The 27,141-nt window shown below is 42.7% G+C and overlaps 1 protein-coding gene across 2 annotated transcripts in view; it reads right to left on the bottom strand.

Moving 5' to 3' along the window:
- The window catches only part of Evi5 (ecotropic viral integration site 5), a 164,136-nt gene that overhangs the window by 118,036 nt on the left and 18,959 nt on the right, over positions 1–27,141 (bottom strand). Inside the window, exon 1 of one of the 2 annotated variants that reach the window (XM_038339171.1) lies at positions 21,556–21,573. The exons of the other annotated variant lie outside the window; for it this stretch is intronic. Within the exon in view, the coding sequence (XP_038195099.1) occupies positions 21,556–21,564 (9 nt within the window). The 5' untranslated portion in view covers positions 21,565–21,573. Of the gene's footprint in view, positions 1–21,555; positions 21,574–27,141 lie in introns of those variants that run through there. 2 annotated transcript variants of the gene reach the window in all.

Below are 27,141 nucleotides of genomic sequence, written 5' to 3'. Positions count from 1 at the left end.
GGTGGCTTCCATTTGCAATCCCAGCACTCTTGAGGCAGGAAGATCCCAAATTGAAGGCCAACCTGAGTTAAATAGTGAGATCTCACACCTCCAAGGAAAAAATGAAAATCTCAGCACTTAGGAGGATATCTGTGAACTCAAGACCAACCTGATCTACAGTGAGTTCCAGGAGACACCCTGTCTCAAAAAAAAAAAAAAAAAAAAAAGGAAAAAAAGAAAAAAAAAGAAATACAACTTTGTATATAAAATCCCTTCTGAACAAGAGTTTTTCCAATAACTACTGTACTGAGTTAAAATCCTAACAACACAATAAATTTTTAAATGTTTTTTAGTTAGTATAGGTTTTTTTGCCTGCACACAGCACAGACACTAAGAAACAATTAATGGGATCTCTCTGCACAACACCACCATTCAGTAAAGTGGCAGGGTACAGAATGAAAAAGGAGCTTGACCAATTATATATCCAATAGAAAGCTAGTATCTAAAATATATTAAAAAAAAACTTTTGAAAAAAAAGGGTGGATATCAAGAAAATAACCCAGCTGAAAACATGCAGAGAGAGAGTTCTCAGAACATGGAGTACAGACAGAAGCATGCAGCTGAAAACATGCAGAGAGAGAGTTCTCAGAACATGGAGTACAGACAGAAGCATGCAGAGAGAGAGTTCTCAGAACATGGAGTACAGAGGCATGTAGAGTTCTCAGAACATGGAGTAAAGAACCATGCAGAGAGTTCTCAGAACATGGAGTAAAGAACCATGCAGAGTTCTCAGAATATGGAGTACAGAAGCATGCAGAGTTCTCAGAACATGGGGCACAGAACCATGCAGAGTTCTCCGAACATGGAATACAGAAGCATGCAGAGTTCTCAGAACATGGAGCACAGAAGCATGCAGAGTTCTAAGAACATGGAGTACAGAAACATGCAGAGTTCTCAGAACATGGAGCACAGAACCATGCAGAGAGTTCTTAGAACACGGAGTACAGAAGTGTGGCGGCCGCACTTACATTCGCCATTACAAGATGGCGCCGAGGGCTAAAGTAAACAAGTATGTGGCGCGAACTTTTCGCGCCACATCTGCCTGGCAACAGGTTTCCACCAATCCTTTTCTGCCACGTCACCTAATCAGTAGACACGCCCCGTCCTCCTCTATATAAGCCGCCACCCAGCCCGGCTCGGGGCCCCCTGCTTCCAGCTCTCCCTCAACCAAGCAGCGCTTCATTAAAGTGTGATCAGAGAAGAATCCTGTGTCGGTGGTGATCTTTCCCTGCTGGTCAGGGTTCGCTCGCCGCAGCTGGTGCCGAAACCCGGGAACTTCGGCGGACACACGCGGGGGGTCGAAGAGGATTCAGAACTCTACACACAAAGCGGTCGGCGCCGGTAAGTATCCTCAGGTATGCTTCTTGGAGGAATTAGTCCTTTGTGGTTTGCACTAGCAGTGGTTGTTTTTGCTGTAGTGGTTTATGCCTTTTGCATTTTTATCCGTTGTCATAGACCAGGAGAGGAGTGTCTCTGCTGCAACATCTAAAGCGAAAGTAAGTCCGTGGCAGATAAGGCGATTTTTCTGCCCTTTTGTAAGCCTCTTGTAGAAAAGTAAGCAAAGATGGGAAACGATCAGTCTGTCTCCAGTGTATGCGATTTTGTAGATCCCATACAGCGGTTACTCCAGGAGAGAGGATTGAAAATTTCGAAATCCACCATAAAGGTGATTGTCGGGGATATTGATCGCATGGCGCCGTGGTTTGCGGTGTCTGGGGATCTAAATCTGCATTGCTGGAGAAAGCTAGGCAAAGATTTGGAGGCAGCAAAGGAACAGGGGCAATTAAAGAAGGGGACTTATCCTTTTTGGAGATTAGTACACTCCTGTTTGAAAGACGGAAAAAATGTAGAGGAGTTAAGAGAAGGAAGGAAAATGTTGGCAAGACACCAGGACAGCCTTTCAGAAGCAGGTTCAAAGACAGAGGAGGATACAGAAGAAAAGTGCACGGTAATAAGGAACAAAAAAGGAGAAAAGAAAGATATAAAAGAAAAAGAGGATCCTAAGATAAATAAACCTTCAGCACCTCCCCTATATCCGGTGCTGGATGAATTCGCAGCCTTGCGGCTGGCTGAAGAGGAGCTGGTAGAGGCAGAGGAGGAGAGCTTAGAGGAGGAAGATGCACGTTATGAGGAGGAGAGATATGGGCCAGCTCTAAAAGTGCCTACTAGAGAGTTTCCCCCTCCTTACGTGCAGCCCAGGAGTAGCTGCCATTTCATCGACAGGGGCACTCTTGCGCAGTTAGCTGTGCATTATCCACCTTCAGTGGTGGTATTTCCTGTTTTTGAGGATCAAAATCAACAAAGATATCATGAGCCAGTCCCTTATAAAGAGTTAAAAGATTTAGTGGAAGCGGCAAAGACTTATGGAGCTAATGCGCAGTATACCCGCACATTACTGACTCGGTTGACCACCAGAGCTATGACACCAACAGATTGGTGGGAAATTGCTAGAGCATGCCTTTCTACAGGTCAATATCTAGATTATAGATCTATAGTGGTAGAAGCTGCTCACACTCAGGCTCGAGTAAATGCGCAAACGCCAAATCGAGCTCCCTGGAATGCAGACATGTTATTAGGGCAAGGGCAATGGACGGCTAATCAAACAGCCTATCCAGTGGAGGTTTATCAACAGATTAATGAAATTTACACAAGAGCATGGAAAATGATACCAAAAAGAGGTGAAGTGACAGGCAACCTTACTAAAATTATTCAAGGCCCTACTGAACCTTTTTCGGAGTTTGTGGCTCGCATGATGGAAGCCGCAGGGAAGGTGTTTGGTGAAGCCGAAGAAGCTATGCCTTTGGTTCAGCAGTTAGTGTTTGAACAGGCTACTAAAGAATGTAAGAGAGCCATCATGCCATGGAAAAATAAAGGACTGGATGCTTGGCTTAAGGCCTGCCGAGAGATAGGCGGCCCTCTAACTAATGCTGGCCTAGCGGCTGCTATGCTAGCAGTCTCCAGGGGGCAGGGAAGATCAGGTACCTGCTTTAATTGCGGGAAGCCGGGGCATGTACGAAAAAATTGCCCCCAAGGCACACATAAAAAGAGCCAAGGTCAGAGACAGCCGGGCACATGCCCGCGGTGCAAAAAGGGAAAACACTGGGCAAATGAGTGTCGATCCGTAAAGGATATCAATGGACAGCCCATACCTAATGCAACATCAGCCATGTCAAAAAACGGGCAGAAGGGCCCACTACCCCAGGGCCCGAGAATTTATGGGGCAATTCAGGAGCCAAACATGAGACCACCCCAGTCATCAGAAGGGCCACCACAGGCTCCGCAGGGTTGGACCTCCGTGCCACCACCGGATTGGTACTGACTCAGAGTATGGGTGTTCAAGCTATAGACACAGATATGTCAGGACCTCTAGAGGAAGGAACAGTGGGATTAGTTTTAGGAAGATCCTCTAGTACTCTTAGAGGGTTATTAGTGCTACCTGGAGTGATCGACCCTGACTACAAAGGCATTATTAAGGTAATGTGTCATTCTCCGTTTGGCATCATTTCGATTGCACCCGGAGATCGTATTGCACAATTGTTAATTCTTCGATCAGACCATGAAAAATTTCCCTCTTATGAGAAAGAGAGGGGCAAGCGAGGGTTCGGCTCCTCTGGGGTTGAACTAGCATGCTTGTCTATAGGACTTGATGATCGCCCCATGTGTACCCTAGAAATAGAAGGAAAGCTCTTTACGGGCCTATTGGATACCGGAGCGGACAGAAGTGTGATGCGTAAACAGGATTGGCCGAAGAGGTGGCCGTTACAGACGGCTGCACAAACCTTACAGGGTCTAGGATATCAAAATACTCCAGATATGAGTGCTAAGCAATTGCATTGGAGGATGGAACACAGTCAAGGCATTTTTCAGCCTTTTGTCATAGACCTTCCTTTAAATTTATGGGGAAGGGATGTACAACAACAATTAAAATTGATAATTACCAATGATTATTCTCAAGTGAGTAAAGATGTCATGAAGGCACAAGGCTTTGTACCAGGAAAAGGGCTGGGGGCTCGCCTTCAAGGACGAAGTGATCCCGTGTTGCCCACTCCCAAATCTGATCGGAAGGGCTTGGGTTTTTCCTAGGGGCCACTGATGATGCGTTACGCATCCCCTGGGGCACAGATACACCCGTTTGGGTGCCTCAGTGGCCCCTGTCTATGGAAAAGCTCCAGGCCGCACACATATTAGTTAAAGAACAACTTCAGCTTGGTCATATTGAACCTTCTGTGTCTCCTTGGAATTCTCCTATTTTCATCATAAAAAAGAAGTCAGGAAAATGGAGGCTGCTGCATGACCTTAGAGCAGTTAATGCACAAATGCAACTCATGGGATCTGTCCAAAGAGGGTTGCCTCTTTTAAGTGCTTTACCAAGAGATTGGCCTGTTTTTGCCATAGATGTTAAGGATTGCTTCTTTTCTATACCCTTGCATGTTTTAGATAAACATCGTTTTGCATTTACTGTTCCTTCTATAAATCATGAACAGCCTGATGAACGCTATCAATGGAAGGTTTTACCACAGGGTATGGCCAACAGTCCCACCATGTGCCAGCTATACGTGAATCAGGCGTTACAACCAGTGAGACGTAGTTTTCCAAAAGTTAGGCTGATCCATTACATGGATGATATCCTATTGGCAGCAAAACAAGAGCATATGCTAGAACGGGCATTAGTTGCCCTGGAGGCATCCTTAAAACAAAAGGGGCTGATTATTGCCGCCGATAAGATTCAAAAGACAAGTATTATAGAGTTTTTAGGAGCCCATGTTACCCCAAAACAGATTTTTCCACAAAAAATTTGCATTCGCACATCACATTTACGCACTTTAAATGATTTTCAAAAATTGCTCGGAGATATAAATTGGCTGAGAGGATATCTCCCCATTACCCGTGAAGCTTTGCAGCCGTTGTTCTCAATATTAGAAGGAAATCCTGATGTAACGTCACCTAGAGAGCTTACACCCAAGGGAAAAGAAGCATTAAAGATAGTGGAAAAAGCCATAGAACAAGCGCAGGTTCTTCGGTTTGATCCAGAACAACCATTATTGCTTTGCATTCTGCGCACTGTTGGTCATCCTACTGGAGTATTGTGGCAGACAGGCCCGATTTGGTGGATACATGGTCATACACTTGGTTCGCGCACGTTAAGCTATTATCCTGATTTAGTGGCACAACAGGCATTATTGGGAGTGAAGTTCAGCTTGACCACCTTTGGCAAAATGCCAGAGAAGTTAATATTGCCCTATACCAAAGATCAAATTGAGGTTTTGACAGGGACTACGGATGATTGGGCCGTATTGATTTCCTCATATTCAGGCGTTATTGATAATCATTATCCGTCTGATAAATTGCTGTCCTTTATGGCACAGAATGTTGTATATTTTCCAAAGATTACCAGTGCTTCTCCTTTGAATAATGGCTTGACTATTTTTACTGATGGGTCCAAAACTGGAATTGGAGCCTATATGGTATATGGCTCCCCGCCTGTTACTCTGAAATTTCGCTCTGGAGCACCCCAAGTCGTGGAGTGTCAAGTAGTGTTGGAGGTCTTTAAGGCCTTTCCCCATCAGCCTTTTAATTTGTATTCTGATTCATGCTATGTAGTTAATGCTGTAAAACATCTGGAAGTGGCTGCATATGTTAAACCTAGTAGCATGGTTGCATCTTTGTTATTACAAATTCAGAATTGTATAATTCAACGTGCTAAACCATTTTTTATCGGTCATATTAGAGCTCATTCCGGTCTTCCTGGACCTATGACTAAAGCTAATGATATGGTTGATAGGGCTACCAGGGAAATGGCTTTAGTTGCCCTGGATCCTATGCAATCGGCTGAACAATTTCATAGAAAGTTTCATGTGCCTGCAAATACCCTTCGCCTTAAGTTTAATATTACTCGCGACCAAGCGCGTGAGATAGTTAAACAATGTTCCTCCTGTGTGATCTTTCATCATCCGCCTCATATTGGGGTTAATCCACGTGGGTTAAAGCCACTTACCCTTTGGCAGATGGATGTTACTCATGTTTCAGAATTTGGCAAACAAAAATATTTGCATGTTTCTGTGGACACTTGTTCAGGTGTTATACATGCCACCCCGTTATGTGGTGAAAAGGTCCTTAACGTAAGGACCCATTGCCTAGAAGCCTGGGCTGCTTGGGGCAAGCCTTATTCTTTAAAAACTGATAATGGCCCGGCATATGCCTCTAAAAGTTTTCAACAGTTCTGCTCTATTTTCGAAATTAATCATACTACTGGTTTGCCCTATAATCCACAAGGACAAGGCATCGTGGAAAGGGCTAACCGCACCATTAAGGAATTGCTTCAAAAACAAAAAGGGGGAATAGCCGAGGGCGCATCCCCGCGAGATAGAATATCTCTCGCTCTCTTTACATTTAATTTTTTGACCTTGGATTCCAATGGCTGTTCAGCCGCGGAAAGACATATGGACCACAGACACAGAAATACAGAATTAGTAAAATGGAAGGATGTAATTGATAACAAATGGTATGGACCGGACCCTGTGATACAGAGGTCCAGGGGAGCTGTTTGTGTCTTTCCTCAGAATCGGCCAGATCCGGTGTGGATCCCTACCAGACTGACAAGGATCGTGACAACACTGGAACAGCCTGACGAAGAGCAAGGAGATGTTGCTGCTCCTGATCCTGTTGGTGAACCTGCCGGTTCCAGTTGAATCTGAAGAATCTTATTTCTGGGCTGTGGCCCGTACATGGCCCATTCCAATTCCTGTTCACAATGAGTCCACAATATTGCCACAATTTTTTGTTGATAGTTGCCAATTGAACTTAGTTTGCAAAAGGGTGGATGCTCAGGAACAGAAATTTAATCAAACTGTAGTGCCCCTAGCAGGAACTTTATGTTTTACCACAAATCAGAGCACTTCTATCTCAGACTGCATCTTGCTAGATGCTATGAATCTTACTGTAGCTAGAGATCCATTTTTAGAAGATACCCCTAATTTTTTGAGAAAGGCCATTAGCGTAGCCCTGCCTCAGGTCAGATCTGGAGCTAAATCTGGATCTGGCTCCTATTTCGGTTCCAATGATACTGTTAATGTTACCACTTATGGGATCAGTTGCAACCTTACAACGCCCAATTGGGTACAGGTTAGCAAGGTTAATAATAGTGATTCACAGGTTGGCAATAGTAATCATACTAGTAATAATATTTTTTCTTGGTCTGTCCCTAGATGCTCTGGTAATGATTTGAGCTATCCCCCTGAATTTGTGGATTGCAGAGGACGATATGATAAGTTTTACAATAATTCTGGATGGGTTCTTAGGAATCTTAACCATTTTAAGGTTAAAAGAAAACTTATGATAAAGGTTGGATCACCCTTTACACCATGGATACTTATGAATTCCAGAGGAGCTATAACTGAGTTGTCTCCATTTGCTACATTTGTTCGCTCTGGAATAATTATGTTAAATAATTATACAGGGATTATGAATCACACTTCTAAAGAAATTAATATAACTAGTGTAGAGAAAAAACATAATACTACTCTACGGCAAACCAGAGTTTGCCTGGATCCTCCCTTTGTCTGGCTTTTGTTTAATACTACAGGGAGTTCAAATAATACTGCAGTTGATTGCAAGAAGGATAATTGCTCTCTGTCACAATGTTGGAATTTCTACCATTCAGGTGCGATTGTTATGCGCATCCCTACCTTTGTGTTTTTGCCTGTAAAAGCCAATCCTAAGAACTTCCCATTAGCCACCCTGGTTCGCCGGAAAAGGGATTTTGGCATTACAGCAACTATTGTGACGGCTATTGCAGTGTCTGCTGCTGCAGCTGTTACTGCAGGAGTAGCTATGGCCAATCAAGTTCAGACAGTTACTTTTATCAATTCCGTGGTTCAAAAAACCTCGGACGCTATGTATATACAAGAAAAGATTAACCATCAATTAATGTCAGGTATTTTATTGTTAAATAAGAGAGTTGATTTGGTGGAAAGAAATATGTTAAAAATGTTTGATATAGTTACCTTTGGTTGTGTAGATCGTACTAAGCATTTGTGTGTTACCCCCTATACTGCTACCCTTAATGAATCCCGAGCGATTTCTCAATATCTAAATGGCAATTGGACAAGGGAATTGGAACAATTGCAAGCAAATTTTAGTTTGAAGATTTTGGCTTTGAATCAAACCCAGGCGACGATGGTTTCGCTGGGGGAATTTACAGATTGGCTGGTAGATACCTTTTCATATATTAAGGAATGGGCAGGGGTTGGCGTGCTAGGATTAATATTAACTTCGGGAGTGATATTGGCGTTGTTTCTGATTCTAAGGCTGATTCGGGTAAGGAAACGGGAAAAGGTGGCCATTGCTCGTGCCCTCGCAGCCTTGGAGGCCGGTAACTCCCCCCAAGCTTGGATCAGCATCTTACAGGACTCCTGACCCTAATCCCTGCTTTTGCACCCGAAGGCCATTGAGCCATTGCACTCGGAAAGAGGGATCGATGAGGTTCCCCTGAATCTGGGGATGTGTTGTCCTGGACAGGAGGTTTTGCACCTAAGAGTGCACTGAGTAGATCCACTCAGGAGATCATGACCTTATGCATATGGGTAGTCCCGCTTATTTTTCCCATCCCTGAGAAAAACGGGACATGTCTACATTTTCAGGGTAAGGTCCTCTGACCTCAGCCTTGACTGTCTTTTAAATTTCATAAAATTAAAAGGGGGGAACTGTGGCGGCCGCACTTACATTCGCCATTACAAGATGGCGCCGAGGGCTAAAGTAAACAAGTATGTGGCGCGAACTTTTCGCGCCACATCTGCCTGGCAACAGGTTTCCACCAATCCTTTTCTGCCACGTCACCTAATCAGTAGACACGCCCCGTCCTCCTCTATATAAGCCGCCACCCAGCCCGGCTCGGGGGCCCCCTGCTTCCAGCTCTCCCTCAACCAAGCAGCGCTTCATTAAAGTGTGATCAGAGAAGAATCCTGTGTCGGTGGTGATCTTTCCCTGCTGGTCAGGGTTCGCTCGCCGCACAGAAGCATGAAGAGTTCTCAGAACATGGAATACAGAACCATGCAGAGTTCTCAGAACATGGAGTACAGAAGCATGCAGAGTTCTCAGAACATGGAGTACAGAAGCATGCAGAGTTCTCAGAACATGGAATACAGAACCATGCAGAGAGAGAGTTCTCAGAACATGGAATACAGAACCATGCAGAGTTCTCAGAACAGATGAAACACAAATGGCTGAGAAACATTTAAAGGAACGCTCACCATTGTTAGTTATCAGGGACATGCAAATTGTAACTACTTTGAGATTTCATCTTATACCAGTCAGAATGGCCAAGATCAGTAAAACAAAGGATAGCCCATGCTGGTGAGGATCTAGAGTAAAGAGAACCCTTATTCATTACTGGTAGGGTGCAAACTTGTACAGCCATCATGCACATCAGTGTGCTCATCCATAATCATTGCTGCTCTATTTACAATAGCCAGAAATTGGAAACAGTCTAGATGTTCATCAGTTGATGACAGGATAATGAAAATGTGGTACATTTATACAATAGAATATTACTCATTAATTGTTAAAAAGAATGAAATTTGCAGATAAATGGATGGAGCTAGGGGGAAAAAAATCATCCAAGTGAGGTCACCCAAACCCAAAAGGAGAAATCAGTGTGTTTTCTCTTATATGTGGATATTGACTTTTAAGCCTTTGATATGCATGCTACAATCCACATAACAGAGGTTAGGTACCTATTAAAGGACAAAGGGAGAGAAGAGGATCTCCCTAGGAAGGAGAAATTAAAAGATATATAGTTATGGGAGGGAGGAAGGGAGAAGGAAGAGCGGGGTGACAGAGGATATGGAGATAAGGGCATTTGGAAGCTGTCGGGAAACTCACTACCATAGAAGTTTCCTAAAATACATACATAAATGAAAGAAATCAAAATGGCACCATCAAACAATGGGGTGACAATGTCACAACTAGATTATCGTCCACCAAGAGGTGAAACCTTAAGTACCAAAAATGGGTAACATCTAGTTGAGTGCTCACCCAGAGGGGCACCAAGGAAACCCCAAATACCTGTGGCTATTACCAAGGTTACTGGTTGCTCTCAACAAACTGATGAGAAGGCCTTTCACTGAAGATAACATAGTTCATCAAAAACAAACTCAAGCTGGTGCCTAACTAGAGGCTTCACCCCTGCTGGCTAGTGTTCATGGTATGGGAAGGTACCCTGTATGCTACCTGAAGAGAAAGGCAACCATTAACTCAGCTACAAACCCTGCAATCTACAGTGGTGACCAGCCTGCAAGATATGCTGGTGCAATAGTGACACAAATGTTGTGGGAGTTGTCAACTACGCTATGATTGGATAGAAGGCCCACTGCATGAGATGGAACTCAAGTCTGACACTGCAAGGATTATTAAGAACCTGAGACTGGATAAGCCATGGGCCTACAGGAAAACCACCACTCTGTTAAAAGTTAACAGCAATAAAATGATTTCTAAAGACATTCTACTACACACAGAGATCAGCGTCTGAGTCATCATCCAAGAAGCTTCTTCCTAAGTAGATGGGAACTAACACAGAGACTCACAACTGAACAACGTGCAGAGGATGAGAGACTCTAGAGCACTCGGTCCTCAATGGATGCCTCCATCAAACCCTCCCCACAGGGCTCAGGGAGCTATGTGGGAGAGGAGGTGGAAAGGGTTAAAGAGCCAGAAGGGATGGATAACTCCAAGGAGGCAGTGTCTTCCAGACGCAGAACTAATGCACATTCTAATGCGCAGGGCTGTGGCAACACATAGGTCTGCATGGGTTCAAACCAGACAGGATTCCACTGGTCAGAGGGAGAAATGGACATAAGCTCCCACCCTAAACAAAAAACTACCTGCAACCCCTCCCCCTGCCTCATCCTCCCGTCTTTGGGGCCACAAAATCCCACAGCTCAGCCTGTTTGGGCTCTGGGGACCTGGAATTGAGTGCACCCAGGCCGGTGGGAGGTCCCCTCCTTCATTTGACTGCCCGGAGCAAGGAGGATCCATCATTCTTTGGGGACACCAAACACCTCCGCGCTCCTTTTGAAGGAAGAGATGGGCAGGCGCCAATGCAGGAGCTCCTCCAACAACATGAAAGGCAACATGACATCACCACAAGCCAGACATCCCGAAACAACAAGAATTGAACACCCTACCCCAGAAGATATAGAAGAAACCGACATTAAACAGTACTTTATAAAAATAATAGAGGACCTTAAACAGGAGGTAAAAAACTGCCATAAAGAAATGGAGATGACAAACAAAAAGGTAGACGAAATAAATAAATCTCTCAAAGATACCCAAGAAAAACAAGAAAAACAAGAAAAAGCAATCAAACAGGTAAGGGAAACAGTACAAGACCTGATAAATGAAATGGAGGTATTGAAGAAAACACAATCTGAGGGACGACTGGAAATGGAAACTCTGAGTAAACGAACAGAAACTTCAGAGACAAGTATTTCCAACCGAATACAAGAGATGGAAGAAAGAATCTCGGACTCTGAAGATACTATAGAGGAAATAAACTCACAGATTAAAGAACTAAACAAATCTAACAAATTCTTAACACAAAACATTCAGGAAATCTGGGACACCATGAAAAGACCAAACCTAAGAATAATTGGGGTAGAAGAAGGAGAAGAATTACAACTCAAAGGCCCAGAAAACATATTCAACAAAATTATAGAAGAAAACTTCCCCAACCTAAAGAAGGATGTTCCTATGAAGGTACAAGAAGCCTACAGAACACCAAATAGACTGGATCAAAAGAAAGCATCCCCACGCCATATAATAATCAAAACACAAAACATACAGAATAAAGAACAGATATTAAGAGCTGCAAAGGAAAAAGGTCAAGTAACATATAAAGGGAAACCTATCAGAATTACACCTGATTTCTCAATGGAAACCATGAAAGCCAGAAGAGCTTGGATAGATGTGCTACAGACACTTAGGGAACATGGATGCAAGCCTAGACTATTATACCCAGCAAAGCTTGCATTCACCATTGATGGAGAAAACAAGATATTCCAGGACAAAAACAGATTTAAACAATACGCAGCCACAAATCCAGCCTTGCAGAAAGTAATAGAAGGAAAATCACAAACCAAGGAGTCCAACAACGCCGACAATAACTCAGGCATCTAGCGACCCTTCACCAGCACAACTAGAAGAAGGGAAACACACAAACTCTACTACTAAAAATGACTGAAGTTAACAACCACTGGTCATTAATATCACTTAATATCAATGGACTCAATTCACCTATAAAAAGGCACAGGCTAAGAGACTGGATACGAAAACAGAATCCAACATTTTGCTGTTTACAAGAAACACACCTCAACCACAAAGACAGGCACCTACTCAGAGTAAAGGGTTGGGAAAAGGTTTATCAAGCAAATGGCCCTAAGAAACAAGCGGGTGTGGCCATACTAATTTCCAACAACGTTGACTTCAAACTAAAATCAATCAGAAGAGATGGAAAGGGACACTTTATACTCATAACAGGAAAAATCCATCAGAAGGAAGTCTCAATCCTGAATATCTATGCCCCTAATATAAAAGCTCCCACTTATGTAAAAGAAACACTTCTAGAACTCAAGGCAGCCATCAAACCACACACACTAATAGTTGGAGACTTCAACACTCCTCTCTCACCAATGGACAGGTCAATCAGACAGAAACCTAACAGAGAATTGAAAGACTTAATGGAGGTAATGAACCAAATGGACTTAACAGACATCTATAGAACATTCCACCCAAATAGGAAAGAATATACCTTCTTCTCTGCGGCTCATGGAACCTTTTCGAAAATTGACCATATACTTGGTAACAAAGCAAACTTCCACAGTTACAAAAAATATTAGTAACCACCTGTGTCTTATCGGATCACCATGGATTAAAATTAGAATTCAACAACAATGCTACCCCCAGAAGGCCCACAAACTCATGGAAACTGAACAGTCAACTACTGACCCACACCTGGGTCAAGGAAGAAATAAAGAAAGAAATTAAAGTCTTTCTTGAATTTAATGAAAACAAAGACACAACATACTCAAACCTATGGGACACAATGAAAGCAGTGCTAAGAGGAAAGTTCATAGCACTAAGTGCCCACTTAAAGAAAACGGAGAAAGCACTCATTGGTGACTTAACAGCACACCTGAAAGCTCTGGAAAAAAAAGAAGCAGACTCACCTAGGAGAAGTAGAAGACTGGAAATAATCAAACTGAGGGCAGAAATCAACAAAATAGAAACACAGAAAACAATCCAAAGAATCAATGAAACAAGAAGCTGGTTCTTGGAGAAAATCAACAAGATTGACAAACCCTTAGCCAAACTAATCAAACGGCAGAGGGAGAACACGCAAATTAACAAGATCAGAAATGAAAAGGGGGACATAACCACAGACACAGAGGAAATTCAGAAAATCATTAGATCTTACTACAAAAGCCTGTATGCCACAAAATTGGAAAATGTAAAAGAAATGGACAGTTTTTTAGATAAATACCATATACCAAAGTTAAACCAGGACCAGGTAAATGCTCTAAATCGTCCTGTTAGTCGCGAAGAATTAGAAACTGTTATCAGAAACCTCCCTACCAAAAAGAGCCCAGGACCAGATGGTTTCAATGCGGAATTCTACCAGAACTTCCAAGAAGACCTAATACCTATACTCCTTAAGGTATTTCATAATATAGAAACACAAGAGTCACTGCCAAATTCCTTCTATGAAGCTACAGTTACCCTGATACCTAAACCACACAAAGACTCAACCAAGAAAGAGAATTACAGGCCAATCTCACTCATGAACATGGACGCAAAAATTCTCAATAAAATACTGGCAAACCGAATCCAAGAACACATTAGAAAAATTATCCATTACGATCAAGTAGGCTTCATCCCAGAGATGCAGGGCTGGTTCAACATACGAAAATCTATTAATGTAATCCATCATATAAACAAACTGAAGGAAAAAAAACCATATGGTCATCTCATTAGATGCTGAAAAAGCATTTGACAAAATTCAGCACCCTTTTATGATAAAGGTCTTGGAGAGATTAGGGATACAAGGGTCATTCCTAAATATAATAAAAGCTATTTACAGCAAGCCGACAGCTAACATCAAATTAAACGGAGAGAAACTCAAGGCTATCCCACTAAATTCAGGAACACGACAAGGCTGTCCACTCTCTCCTTATCTCTTCAATATAGTGCTTGAAGTTCTAGCAATAGCAATAAGACAACATAAGGGAATCAAGGGGATTCAATTTGGAAAGGAAGAAGTTAAACTTTCATTATTTGCAGATGATATGATAGTATACATAAGCGACCCCAAAAACTCCACCAAAGAACTCCTACAGCTGATAAACTCCTTCAGTAACGTGGCAGGATACAAGATCAACTCCAAAAAATCAGTCGCCCTCCTATACACAAAGGATAAGGAAGCAGAGAGGGAAATCAGAGAAGTATCACCTTTCACAATAGCCACAAATAGCATAAGATATCTGGGAGTATCGCTAACCAAGGAAGTGAAGGATTTATTTGACAAGAACTTTAAGTCTTTGAAGAAAGAAATTGAAGAGGATACCAGAAAATGGAAGGATCTCCCCTGCTCGTGGATTGGGAGGATCAACATAGTAAAAATGGCAATTCTACCAAAAGCAATCTATAGATTCAATGCAATCCCAATCAAGGTCCCATTAAAATTCTTCACAGAGATTGAGAGGACAATAATCAACTTTATATGGAAAAACAAGAAACCCAGGATAGCCAAAAAAATCTTATACAATAAAGGTACTTCTGGAGGCATTACCATCCCTGACTTCAAACTCTATTACAGAGCTACAGTATTGAAAACGGCTTGGTATTGGCATAAGAACAGAGAAGTTGACCAATGGAATCGTATAGAAGACCCGGATCTTAAACCACAAACCTATGAACACCTGATTTTTGATAAAGGAGCCAAAAGTACACAATGGAAAAAAGAGGGCATCTTCAACAAATGGTGCTGGCATAACTGGATGTCAACCTGTAGAAGAATGAAAGTAGATCCATATCTATCACCATGCACAAAACTCAAGTCCAAATGGATTAAAGACCTCAATATTAATTTGAACACATTGAGATTGATAGAGGAGAAAGTGGGAAGTACTCTACAACAAATGGGCACAGGGAACCGTTTCCTATGCATAACCCCAGCTGCACAGACTTTAAGGGCAACATTGAATAAATGGGACCTCCTGAAGTTGAGCAGCTTCTGTAAAGCAAAGGACATTGTCACTAAGACACAAAGGCAGCCTACTGACTGGGAAAAGATCTTCACCAACCCTGCAACTGACAAAGGTCTGATCTCTAAAATATATAAGGAACTCAAGAGACTAGACGGTAAAATGCCAATTAACCCAATTAAAAAATGGGGGCGATGAACTGAACAGAGAATTCTCAACAGAAGAAGTTCGAATGGCCAAAAGACACTTAAGGTCATGCTCAACCTCCCTAGCTATCAGGGAAATGCAAATCAAAACAACTTTGAGATATCATCTTACACCTGTCAGATTGGCTAAAATCCAAAACACCAATAATAACCTTTGCTGGAGAGGTTGTGGGGTAAGGGGCACACTCATCCATTGCTGGTGGGAATGCAAACTTGTGCAACCACTTTGGAAAGCAGTGTGGCGGTTTCTCAGGAAATTCGGGATCAACCTACCCCAGGACCCAGCAATTCCACTATTGGGAATCTACCCAAGAGATGCCCAATCATACAACAAAAGCATATGCTCATCTATGTTCATAGCAGCATTATTTGTAATAGCCAGATCCTGGAGACAGCCTAGATGCCCTTCAGTGGAAGAATGGATGAAGAAACTGTGGAATATATACATGCTAGAATACTACTCAGCGGTAAAAAACAATGACATCTTGAATTTTGCAGGCAAATGGATGGAAATAGAAAACACTATTCTGAGTGAGGTAACCCAGACCCATAAAGATGAACATGGGATGTACTCACTCATATTCGGTTTCTAGCCATGATTAAAGGACATCGAGCCTATAAGTTTGGGATCCTTGAGAAGATAATAAGAAGAACCTCCACCTGACCATAGATGAAGAAAATGACAGAGCCCCACCTTGGAGCACCGGACTGAGCTCCCAAGGTCCTGATGAGGAGCAGAAGGAGAGAGAACATGAGAAAGAAAGTCAGGACCGTGAGGGAACCTCCAGCTGGCGACAGATGGGGAAGGTGACTGAGCCCCACATTGGAGCACTGGACTGAGCTCCCAAGGTCCCGATGAGGAGCAGAAGGAGCGAGAACATGAGGGAGAAAGTCAGGAACGAGAGGGGTGCGTTCACTCATGGAGACGGTGGGACAGAACTAATGGGAGATCACCAACTCCAGTTGGAATGGGACTGATGGATCATGCGACCAAACCCGTCTCTCTGAGTGTGGCCAACAGCGGGGGCTGACTGAGAAGCAAAGGACAATGGCTCTGGGCTCTGATTGTTCTTCATGGACGGGCTCTGTGGGAGCCTTCTCAGCTTGGTCGATCACCTTCCTGGACCTGGGGGGAGTTGGGAGGACCTTGGTCTTAGCATAGAGTGGGGAACCCTGATGGCTCCTTGGCCTTGAGAGGGAGGGAGGGGAGGTATGGGTGGAGGGGAGGGGAGGGAAGGGGGAGAAGGAGGGGAGAGAAAGGGGAGAAGGAGGGGAGGGAGGGGGGAGGAGGAGGGAAGGAGATGGAAATTTTTAAATATAAAAAAAAATAAACCATGAGGAAAAAAAAAAATAAAATGGACATATTTAATCATAAAAAAAAAAAAGAATTGAGCTTTTACCATTAACCAATCTCTATAATGTTCAGTAATATCTAATATATTGTTCATTTGTTAGTGTTCCTTAGGTTTTTTTTGTTCGTTTGTTTTTGTTTTTTTCAGCATCCTGATTTAAACATTTTTTGTGTACCACAAAATTTATTTTTTCTCATTTTTTATTAAAAATTTCCATCTCCTCCCCTTTTTCAAATGTATGAAAGCAAACTTGACACGTGTACCATGATGATGTAGTAACAGAGAGCAGTATGAAGGAATGCCATCCCTGGGATGGTTCAAATGTGTTTATTATGATGGGAATCCTAATTCATACAATGAAAGTATGGATTTCATGTGTTATAAATTTCATTATATTATCATATTTAAAGGGACTTACATAAGATCTATCAATGCATGTAATTTTTACTTTTAAAATGACTAGTGAATATGAATATACAAAATTTTGATTTTGAAAAGTATTGCTTGTTCAAAAGACAAATTCTTGAGAGAAATTAAAACTGCATGAACAACCTGTGAAAAAAAAAAAAAAAAAAAAAAAACTACCTGCAGTCGACATCTGCTTGCAAAGGAAAAGTTCGTTTTCTCCAGTGGAGTCTCACTGGGTGTATCCATCCCACTTAAGGGTAGCTCCCACGCCCTTCCATAGATGACCAACACAAAATAAATTGAAGGAGATTTTTGTAGACATTTTGTCCCAAAATGCTTTGCTTGGGCATTTTTTTTCTTATTGGTCCTGTGTTTGTATATTTGGGGTCCACTTTTTGTTGTTTTTCCAGTATGTGTCTGTGTCTGAAAATTTATTTTTCTCCCCAACCCCACCTTATTTGGTTTGTTTGGGGTTTCCTTGGGGGGGGGGGTTGGTTTTCAGACACATAATATAACTCTTGTGGACCAGGCTGGCCTTGAACTCACAGAGATCTCCCTGCCTCTACCTCCCGAGTACCAGGAACCCTTTTCATCCTCTGCTGCTGTCCAGCAGCAGTGTTCTGTGTGCTGTCTGCGCCTGCCACACTTCCTCCCCATCTGAAGACACTTCTTGGCTGTTGGGAGCAGTGAGACCCCAGATCTTGAATTTCTTGTAATCCCCTGATCTGAGTGCCTACAGCTGCTCTAAGCACGAGACCTTCAGGAGTTCCTGATGGCAGAGTGGTTTCTGGTGGGTTTGGCTGGGGCTATCTCTATATAATCTGCCCCTGAACACAATAAAGGGGGCATTCTTGGGGAATTTAAGGATAACCCGTGTCGCTGTCTCTCTGTCTGTGTGTGTCTGTGTATTTTAACCTCCAGCCCCTTGCCCAAAGCTCGGTAACTGGGTAATAGCGCACAGAGCGCAGACACGGGGGGCGGGGGGGGGGGGAAGGAGGGGGAAGAGGGGGGCAGTGCGCGGCACTTGGCTATACTCAATATTCTCAATTCAAGTACGATAAAAACACAAATGAGTGCTTTTTCGTTGCTACTTGGTATTGTCCCCTAATTTAATCCCCACAATGCACTATGTCTCATTATACCATTATATTAGTTATTATTCCTTACAAAATAAACATATCTCCTGAGAAATCACCATACTGACATCCAAAGGGGTTGTACCAGCTTGCATTCCCACCAGCAATGCAGAAGTGTTCCCTTTTCCCCACAATCTCTCCAGCATAAATTGTCATCAGTGTTTTTGATCTTGGCCATTCTTTCAGATGTAAGATGGAATCTCAGAGTTGTTTTGATTTGCATTTCTCTGATGACTAAAGATGTTGAACATTTCCTTAAGTGTTTTTCAGCCATTTTAGAAACAACCTTCCTCAAGACCCAGCAATACCATTTTTGGGTATATACACAAAGGATGCTCAATCATACCACAAGGACATAGGCTCAACTATGTTCATAGCAGCTTTGTTTGTCATAGCCAAAACCTGGAAACAACCTAAATGCCCCTCGACCGAGGAATGGATAAGGAAAATGTGGTACATTTACACAATGGAGTACTACACAGCAGAAAAAAATAACGACATCTTGAATTTTGCAGGAAAATGGATGAAGCTAGAAAACATTATTTTGAGTGAGGTAACCCAGACACAGAAAGACAATTATCACATGTACTCACTCATAGGTGGTTTTTAAACATAAAGCCAAGAAAACCAGCCTACAAATCACAATCCCAGAGAACTTAGACAACAATGAGGACCCTAAGAGAGACTTACATAGATATAATCTACATGGGAAGTAGAAAAAGACAAGATCTCCTGAGTAAATTGGGAACATGGGGACCTTGGGTGAGGGTTAAAGGGAAGAGGGAAGAGGCAGAGAGGGGAACAGAGAAAAATGTAGAGCTCAATAAATATCAATACAAAAAAAGAAATAAGCATATTACTCAGAGAACAAAAATATTGTCATCTAAAAGAGGCCTCCTTGGGACTGGTGAGCTGGCTCAGCAGGTCAAAGTGCCGCATGCAATCCTGGCTGCCTGAGTTCCATCCGCCAAGAGCCAGATCTTGAATCTTTAATCCCGGCATTCCGAAAACAAGATTTGCAAACAGAACACTGGGAAGCTCTGTGCCAGCCACCCTGGAGTGTGGAGAACGGCATAAACAAGAAAGACCCTGCTTCTCAAGGTGGGAGGAGAGGAATAACTCCTGAAATTACATTTGGATCCCAAACATGTATGCATTCACACACCAGTACTCACACACGTGTCACACACTTTCAAACATAACTAAATTAATTAGCACATTTAAAGCTGGGTGGGTACAGCTCAGTGAGCAAACACTTGCCTAGTGTGTGTGAGGCTCTGGTCCAACCCCAACAAAGGGGAAAACACAGTGAGCTAGAGAGAAACTTCATACTCTCCATAAACCCTCTTGCTATAAAGACAAAATTAAAGAAGGCATTCAATACCTTCTTGAAAATTAATTATGAAGTAACAGACTTTAATGAATGAACTTCTAACAACAACCCCGTATGGCTATCACATTTAACAATCTCTAAAGTACTGTTTTCATTGTTAACGTATACACTTTGGTCAGAGCTGACAAGCAGCCGGTCTTCTCCTGCTTTAAGTAGAAGAATGTTAGCCAAGTGTGGTGCATGCCTATAACCCAGCACTCAGGAAGCTGAGGCAGGAGGATTCCAAGTTCAAAACCTGAACTATGTACATAGCAAAATGCCTTCAAAAACAAAGATAAAGACGATCATAATCAGGCAAACTGAGCATGTCCTGCTACCACACACAAAAGGGGGGTCCATCTTAACAGTCTGACTTGTGTTTTCTAAAGATGGTCTGTGTTAGTTCCCCAGGACTGCCGTAACAAAGTACAGCCAACCAGACGGTTTAAAACATCCAAAATGGTGTCTCTCGGTTGTGGAGGGTAACATCCCAATGGGGCTGGGGTGAAGCTCCAGGGCACAGCGCCGTCCAGCTGTGTGAAGCCTAAGTTCCACAGCTAGCATTGGGGGGTGGGTGATTTAGGCTACTAAAATTGGTCCACACAGAGACTGTGAAGAAAAACTAAGTGAAGATACTCTGGCTGACAGCATTCACTCCCAAACATGCGTCTGAACACACTTTAAATGACCCTGGGCTGAAATGCAGACTGGAAGGGAACCAGCTCCTGGGTGTTCTATCCAAAGCCCTGACTGGCAGGGGACACTCACACACATACAGCTGTATGGTCACTAAGTGTGACAGGGATTTGTTACACAGCTCTAGCAATTGAAATACTGTCATACTGCTATTAGAATTAACGATGCTTAAAGCAGAACCAGAAAATTAAATTTTTAAGTTAAAAGTAAAGATTAATATGGAACTTGTTTTTAAGGGAACAGCAGATTCAAATATACAAAGTAGAAAAATCTTTTTGACTTGCCTCAAGAGTGCTATGATAGGGTACAAGAACCACCTACTAAGAAAACAGGAATCAGTATCTCAGACGTAAAAAAACTATATTGATGTCTAGAGGCCTAAAAATAACATTTAATTAAAATAGGAAAAACTTGGGCTGGAAAGATGGCTCAGCAGTTAAGAGCACTGTCTGCTCTTCCAGAGAACTCAAGTTCAATTCCCAGAGCCTGCATGGTAGCTCACAATGTCTGCGACTCCAGTTCCAGGGGCTCTAACAGCCTCTTCTGGCCTCCCTGAGCACCAGGTCACATGTGATGCATAGACATACATGCAGTCTAAACACTTACATACATAAAATAATCTTGTTTAAAAATTTAGAAACAGGAAAAACTGGTTTCTGGAACTCAAAGCCCGAATGCACACAAACCTTCAACATGAAGTTAAACTGCATTGTTACATCACTGTTATTAAAACGGTATTAGTTATCATGCTGACGCAGTGCCGAGAAGCAAACCTTTGGTTTAATAAGTAGGGTACTTCCTTGAAATTACAAATCACTAAGTCACACTAAGTCACTGGGTTATATTCTCGATCAGTGGTCCTCAACCTGTGGGTCACAAGCCCTTCACAGGGGTCGCCTAAGGCCATCGGAAAATACAGATATTTACATTATGATTCATAACAGTAGTAAAATTAGCTATAAAGTAGCAATGAAAATAATTGTATTTTGTAGTTGGGGTCACCACAGCATAAGGAACTGTACTGAAGGGGTCGCAGCAGAGGAAGGCTGAGAACCACTGCTGTAGGTGAGTCACAGGGAAGAGTAAACTCACTATTTCCATGTGAGACTTTTCCTGGAGACTCAAAACAAACATCCATTCACCTCAGGAGGGAACCACACCAGGACCAAAAGAATGACGCCACCGGCGTCCAATCCGTGAGCCAGGGAGTTTATTCGGATTGTTCACAGGACTACGGGTGAGAAGGCAGGGGCGGGGGCAAGGCAAAGGCAGCTACATCACTAAGCAGGACCCTCGGGTTCATTGCACCCAGCTCAACAGGTCAGACAGTATCTCCTTCAGGCAGGTCTGGGCCTCTTCCAGGCAGCAGGCTAGTCTGTTCTCCTCAGCAATTCTTACTGTTTATGTACCCTTGGGGGAAAGGGAGAGACAGACAGACCATTTGAATCTAGTAAGTGTCAGGGACATCCTAAGACCTCTGGGCTGCCTGAAGTTCTACACTTAAGACCAAGGCCCCTGCAAACTTGTACAACCAATCTGGAAATCAGTATGGTGGTTTCTCAGAAAACTGAGAATCAACCTACCTTAGGACCCAGCAATACCACTCTTGGGCATATACCAAAAGATGCTCAATCATACTACAAGAACATTTGTTCATAGCAGCATTAATTGTCATAGCCAGAAACTGTAAACCTAAATGCCCCTCAACCAAAGAATGAATAAAGAAAATGTGGCACATTTACACATTGGAGTACTACTCAGCAGTAAAAACCAACATCTTGAAATTTGCATGCAAATGGATGAAACTAGAAAAAACCATCCTGAGTGATATTAACACAGACCCAGAAAGATGAACATCTTATGTACTCACTCATAAGTGGATACTAGTTGTAAAGCAAAGGATATTGAGCCTATAGTTCATGATCATAGAGAAGATAAGTAACAAAATGAACTCTTAAAAAAAACATATATAGACCCACCTGGAAAGGGGAAACAGACAAGATCATCTGACAAAACCAGGAGCATAGTGGTGAGGGGAGAAGAGGAAGAGGAGGAGAGAAGGGGAGGGGCAAGGAGAACTTGAGGGAACAGGATAGTCAAGATGGAGAAGAATAGATGAGAGCAAGGAGAGAGATATTTTTATTGAGGGAACCATTGTGGGGCTAGCAAAAAACATGGCACGAGAGAAAGTCCCAGGAATTCACAAGGATGACCCCAGCTAAGATCCTAAGCAATAGAGGAGAGGGTGCCCGAACTGGCCTTGCCTGTAGTCAGATTGATGAATATCTTAAATATCACCATAGAGACTTCATCCAGCAACTGATGGAAACAGAGGCATAGACCCACGATGGAGCACTGGACTGAGCTCCCAAAGTCCAGTTGAAGAGTGGGAGGAATGAAAATATGAGCAAAGAGGTCAAGAAAATGATGGGGACAGCCACTGAAACAGTCTACCTGCACTAATGGGAGCTCATGAACTCCAGCTGGACAGGGAAGGAACCAGAAGGGTCTGAACTAGTTCCTCTGAATGTGGGTGACAGTTGCATGGCTGGGGCAGACTGAGTGGCACCAGGATTCATCTTTACTACATGTACTGGCTTTTTTGGGAACCTGTTCTCTTTGGATGATACCTTGCTCAGCCTAGATATAGTAGGAAGGGCCTTGGAATTTCCACAAAGCAATGTGCCTCACCCTCTCTGAGGAGTGGATGGGGGGGAGTAGGTAGACAGAAAGGGAGGAGGGAGGGAGTGGGAACTGGGATTGGTATGTAAAATGAAAAAAGATAGTTTGTTTTCTTTTTAAAAAAAAATAAAAGAAATTTTAAAAAAGACTAAGGCTTACTTAAGATTTCCGTTTGTCGTGTTAGTATACCTGCTAGTGTCGTTCTTGTTCAGACCTTCAGGCAGCCATATTGCTGAGACTCTGGCATTTCTAGGAAATGAGATCTGACAGCAAATTCCCTGTTCCTCTGGCTCTTAAAATCTTTTTGCTCCTTTCCACTATGATCCGTTAGCCTTAGGCACAGGAGCTGTGTTCTATCAGTTGGGGCTGGGCACTAATCAGAGAGGTAAGCCCTGAAGTCATATGATAGATAACTTTATATGGACTGAGCAGGTTGTACTGATTTATTTAGAAATACATAACAGACACATAACAATTAAAGAAATTGAGGCCATAAATTTGAGAGTGAACAAGGGTAGTACATGGGAAAGATCAAAGGGTGAAAATAAAGCAATTATGTTTTAATTTCAAAAACTAAAAAAATTAACTTAAAAATAAACATGAGTAAAACAAACCCCCCAAAACCGGCAAACACTGCCAAGCGCTGCCCTCAGTTTTTCTTACAATACTGCTCTGTAGTCTTAGAACCTATAACTGTGTGTGTACGTAGTACACTGTTCACATAAATACAGGTGTGTGTACATACAATGTGCATGCACGTTGGGACCAGAGCTGGAGATGGTCTCTCCTGTCGCTCCCCACGTTGTTTTCTGAGGCAGGAGCTATCACTGACCGCAGAGCTCACTTAATACTGGCTCACTCCATACTGGCAACTCAGCAAGCTCCAGGAAGCCGTCTGCTTCCCACCCCGCCCTCCCCCCCCAGCTAGAGTCACAGATGAACACCTCCATCCTCAGCTTTCTGTGAGGACAGTGGGATCTGAGCTCTGACCCTTATGGATGTGAGGCAGGCACTGCACCACTGAGCAATCACGTCGCGATCTGGGATCTGTTTTAGTCAGTGTGGTGCTTAGTCTTATATGAACTAGACACGCAAACCAGGATCGTCTAAAAGGAGGGAACCTCAATTGAGATCCAGCTGTAAGGCATTTTCTTAATTACTTATGGAGGGGGACCAGAGTGGGTGGGGCCATCACAGTTCTGCAAGAAAACAGGCTGAGGATAGTTTGGAAGCACGCCAGGAAGCAGCAATGCTCCATGGCCTCTGCATCAGCTCCTGCCTCCAGTTCCTGCCCTGTTTAGTTCCTACCCTGTCTTTGAGGATGAACAGTGATATGAAACTGTAAGCCAAACAAACCCTTTCCTCCCCAATGGTTTGCTTTGTGTTGTGTTTGTTTCACGGTGTTTCACTGCAGCAATAGAAACCCTAAGACAGTTAGGGTCTCACTGTGTAGCCCATTATGGCCTAAAATGCGCAATCCTCCTACCTCTGCCTCTAAGGGATTACAGGCACACAGAACTAGACAAGGTTTTTTTTTTAGCTTTAGACTTTACAATCCCATGTATCATAAAATTACTCTGTGTTATAATTATCCTGTTAAAATTTTTGCTAGCTCATTTTTAAATTTTCAGCTTTTTTCCTCTCCCTATCCTGTTTTCTAGCATGTAGTCTCTAACATGAAGCTGTGTAATACAACTGTTTTTAGTTAGCAAAGACTAACTGCATAGCAGGTTTACTGCAACAAACATGTATGTATTTATTTGTACAGTGATTATACACCCCCTCTAAGATCCTCTTTAAATGTTTTAACATTTGCCGGGCAATTGTGGCACACACCTTTAATCCCAGAACTCGGGAAGCAGAGGCAGATGGATCCCTGTGAGCTCGAGGCCAGCCTGGTCTACAGAGCAAATTCTAGGACAGCCAGGGCTACACAGAGAAACTGTCTTAGGAATAAAAAGAATTTTCTAACATTTAATTTTATGTGTATGAGTGTTTTGTCTCCATGTATATATACCACGTGTATGTCTTGTGTCCAGAGGTCAGAAAAGGGGGGTGTCAGATCCCCTAGAACTGGAGTGACATAATTGTAAGCCATGATGTGGGTGCTGAGATCTAAACCCAGGTCCTCTACAGGAGCAACAAGTGCTCTTAACTGCCCCCATAGCCCCTTTTTTATCCTTTCTCCCCATTGGCCCCTTCCATTTTAGTTTGTCTTCCTCCTCAAATTCCAAATGAGAAAATACATTTGGGGTTCTGAGGGGGTAGAAATTTTTTGTTTTGCTTTTTGTTTAAGACAGTCTCTCTGTGTAGCTCTGGCTGTCCTGGAACTATGCAATCAGAGTGGCTTCAAAGCACAGAGATCTGCCTATCTCTGCCTCCCAAGTGCTGTGTCAGATTAAGGCATACACCACCATGCCTAGGTCTGTTTGAGACTGGTCTCTGTAACTAACAAGACCTCCAGGTTCTAACCACTTTCCTGGAGACAATATGACTGCATTTTTCCTTATGGCTGAATAAAACCCTGTTGTTTATATGTGACATATTTTTGTTATCCAGTTGTCTTCGTTACTGTTCTATAGCTGTGAAGAGACACCATGACCAAGGCGACTTATAAAATAAAGCATTTAACTGGGGACTGCTTAAGAGTCTGTGACCATCATGGTAGGAGCACAGGTATCTGACAGGAAGGCTGGCACTGGAGCAGGAGCTGAGAGCTTGCCTCAGCTACAAAGGAGGAAAAGGACAAGGTGGAGGTGGGGGAGGAAGGGAAGGAAAGGGAGCAGTGAGACACTCGTGTTTGAATACTTGGTTTCCAGTTTGTAGACTACTGAGATGGTCTCAGAAGTGTGTCCTTCTTAGAGCAGCTGTGTCCTTTTTGGAGGAGGTGTGTCAATGGGCTTTGAAGTTTCTAAAGCCTACTCCAGGCTCAGTCTCTACCTGATGCTTGAGGATCAGAAAGTTAAGTATATTTCAATACTTTCTATTCCACTGCTCTGCCTTCCTGTTTCTGTGCCAATAACCATGCTAGTTGTTACTATAGTTACATGTTACTATAGTTACAAAGCCCATTACTGTGATACCTCCAGCACCGCTCTTTTTGCTCAGGACTATTTTCCCTATTCGGTTCATTTCCATACAGATATTGGGATTGTTTTTTCCATTTCAGTATCAAATGCCATTGGGATTTTGATGGGCACTGCACTGAGTTTATGTGTCATTTTCTGTAATGCAGTCGATTTCAGCATATTAATTCTGCCGAGCCATGAACAAGTCATCTTTCACCTTCCTTTCCCCAGTGCCTTATGTTTTCATTGCGGAGTTCTCTAACAACTTTGACTGAGTTTATACCTATGCTTTGAAACTTCAGTATCTAGAATTTTCATAATGCTTTCAGGGAGTTCTCGCTGTTGTAAAAGTGTAATGGAAGTTACTGATATTCATGGTAATTTTGTATCCTGTTACACTGCTGAAAGTGTTTATCAATCTACAGTCTTCCAGCAGAGTAGTCTTTTAATTATAGGATTAATCAGATCTACAAACAAGAATAATTTAACTTTCTTTCCATATTTGTATCACTTTTATTTCTTTCTCTTGCCTTATTACTCTGGCAAAGATCTAAATGCTGTATTAAAGAACAGCAGTGACAACAGATGTTCTTGTTTCGTTCCTAGTTACAGAAGAAATACTTTGTTTTCCTTCCTTACTCATCCTTCTGGGCATAACTAATCTGTCCTTGATAGTGGGGTGAAGCAACAGAAGCAAAATGCTGAGGGCTGACCTCTCACACAGCAAGCACAAAGCAGAGAAAGCACTGGAAACAGTACAGAATGCTTTGAAACCTTAAGAGCCCACCCCCAGGTACAGAATTCCTCCAACAAGGTCACATCTCCTAAGCTCACCAAACAATGTCATTAATAATTGTAGACCAAGTTTAAACACCTGAGAGCGTTGAACATTTCATTTAATCTACCACACACATCCAAACTACTGTAA

This window comes from Arvicola amphibius, chromosome 1, assembly GCF_903992535.2.
Source record: "Arvicola amphibius chromosome 1, mArvAmp1.2, whole genome shotgun sequence".
In the NCBI taxonomy this organism is placed as follows: Eukaryota; Metazoa; Chordata; class Mammalia; order Rodentia; family Cricetidae; genus Arvicola; species Arvicola amphibius.
Note: the sequence above shows the minus strand (reverse complement) of the source record. Positions and strands in the feature narration are given on the sequence as shown.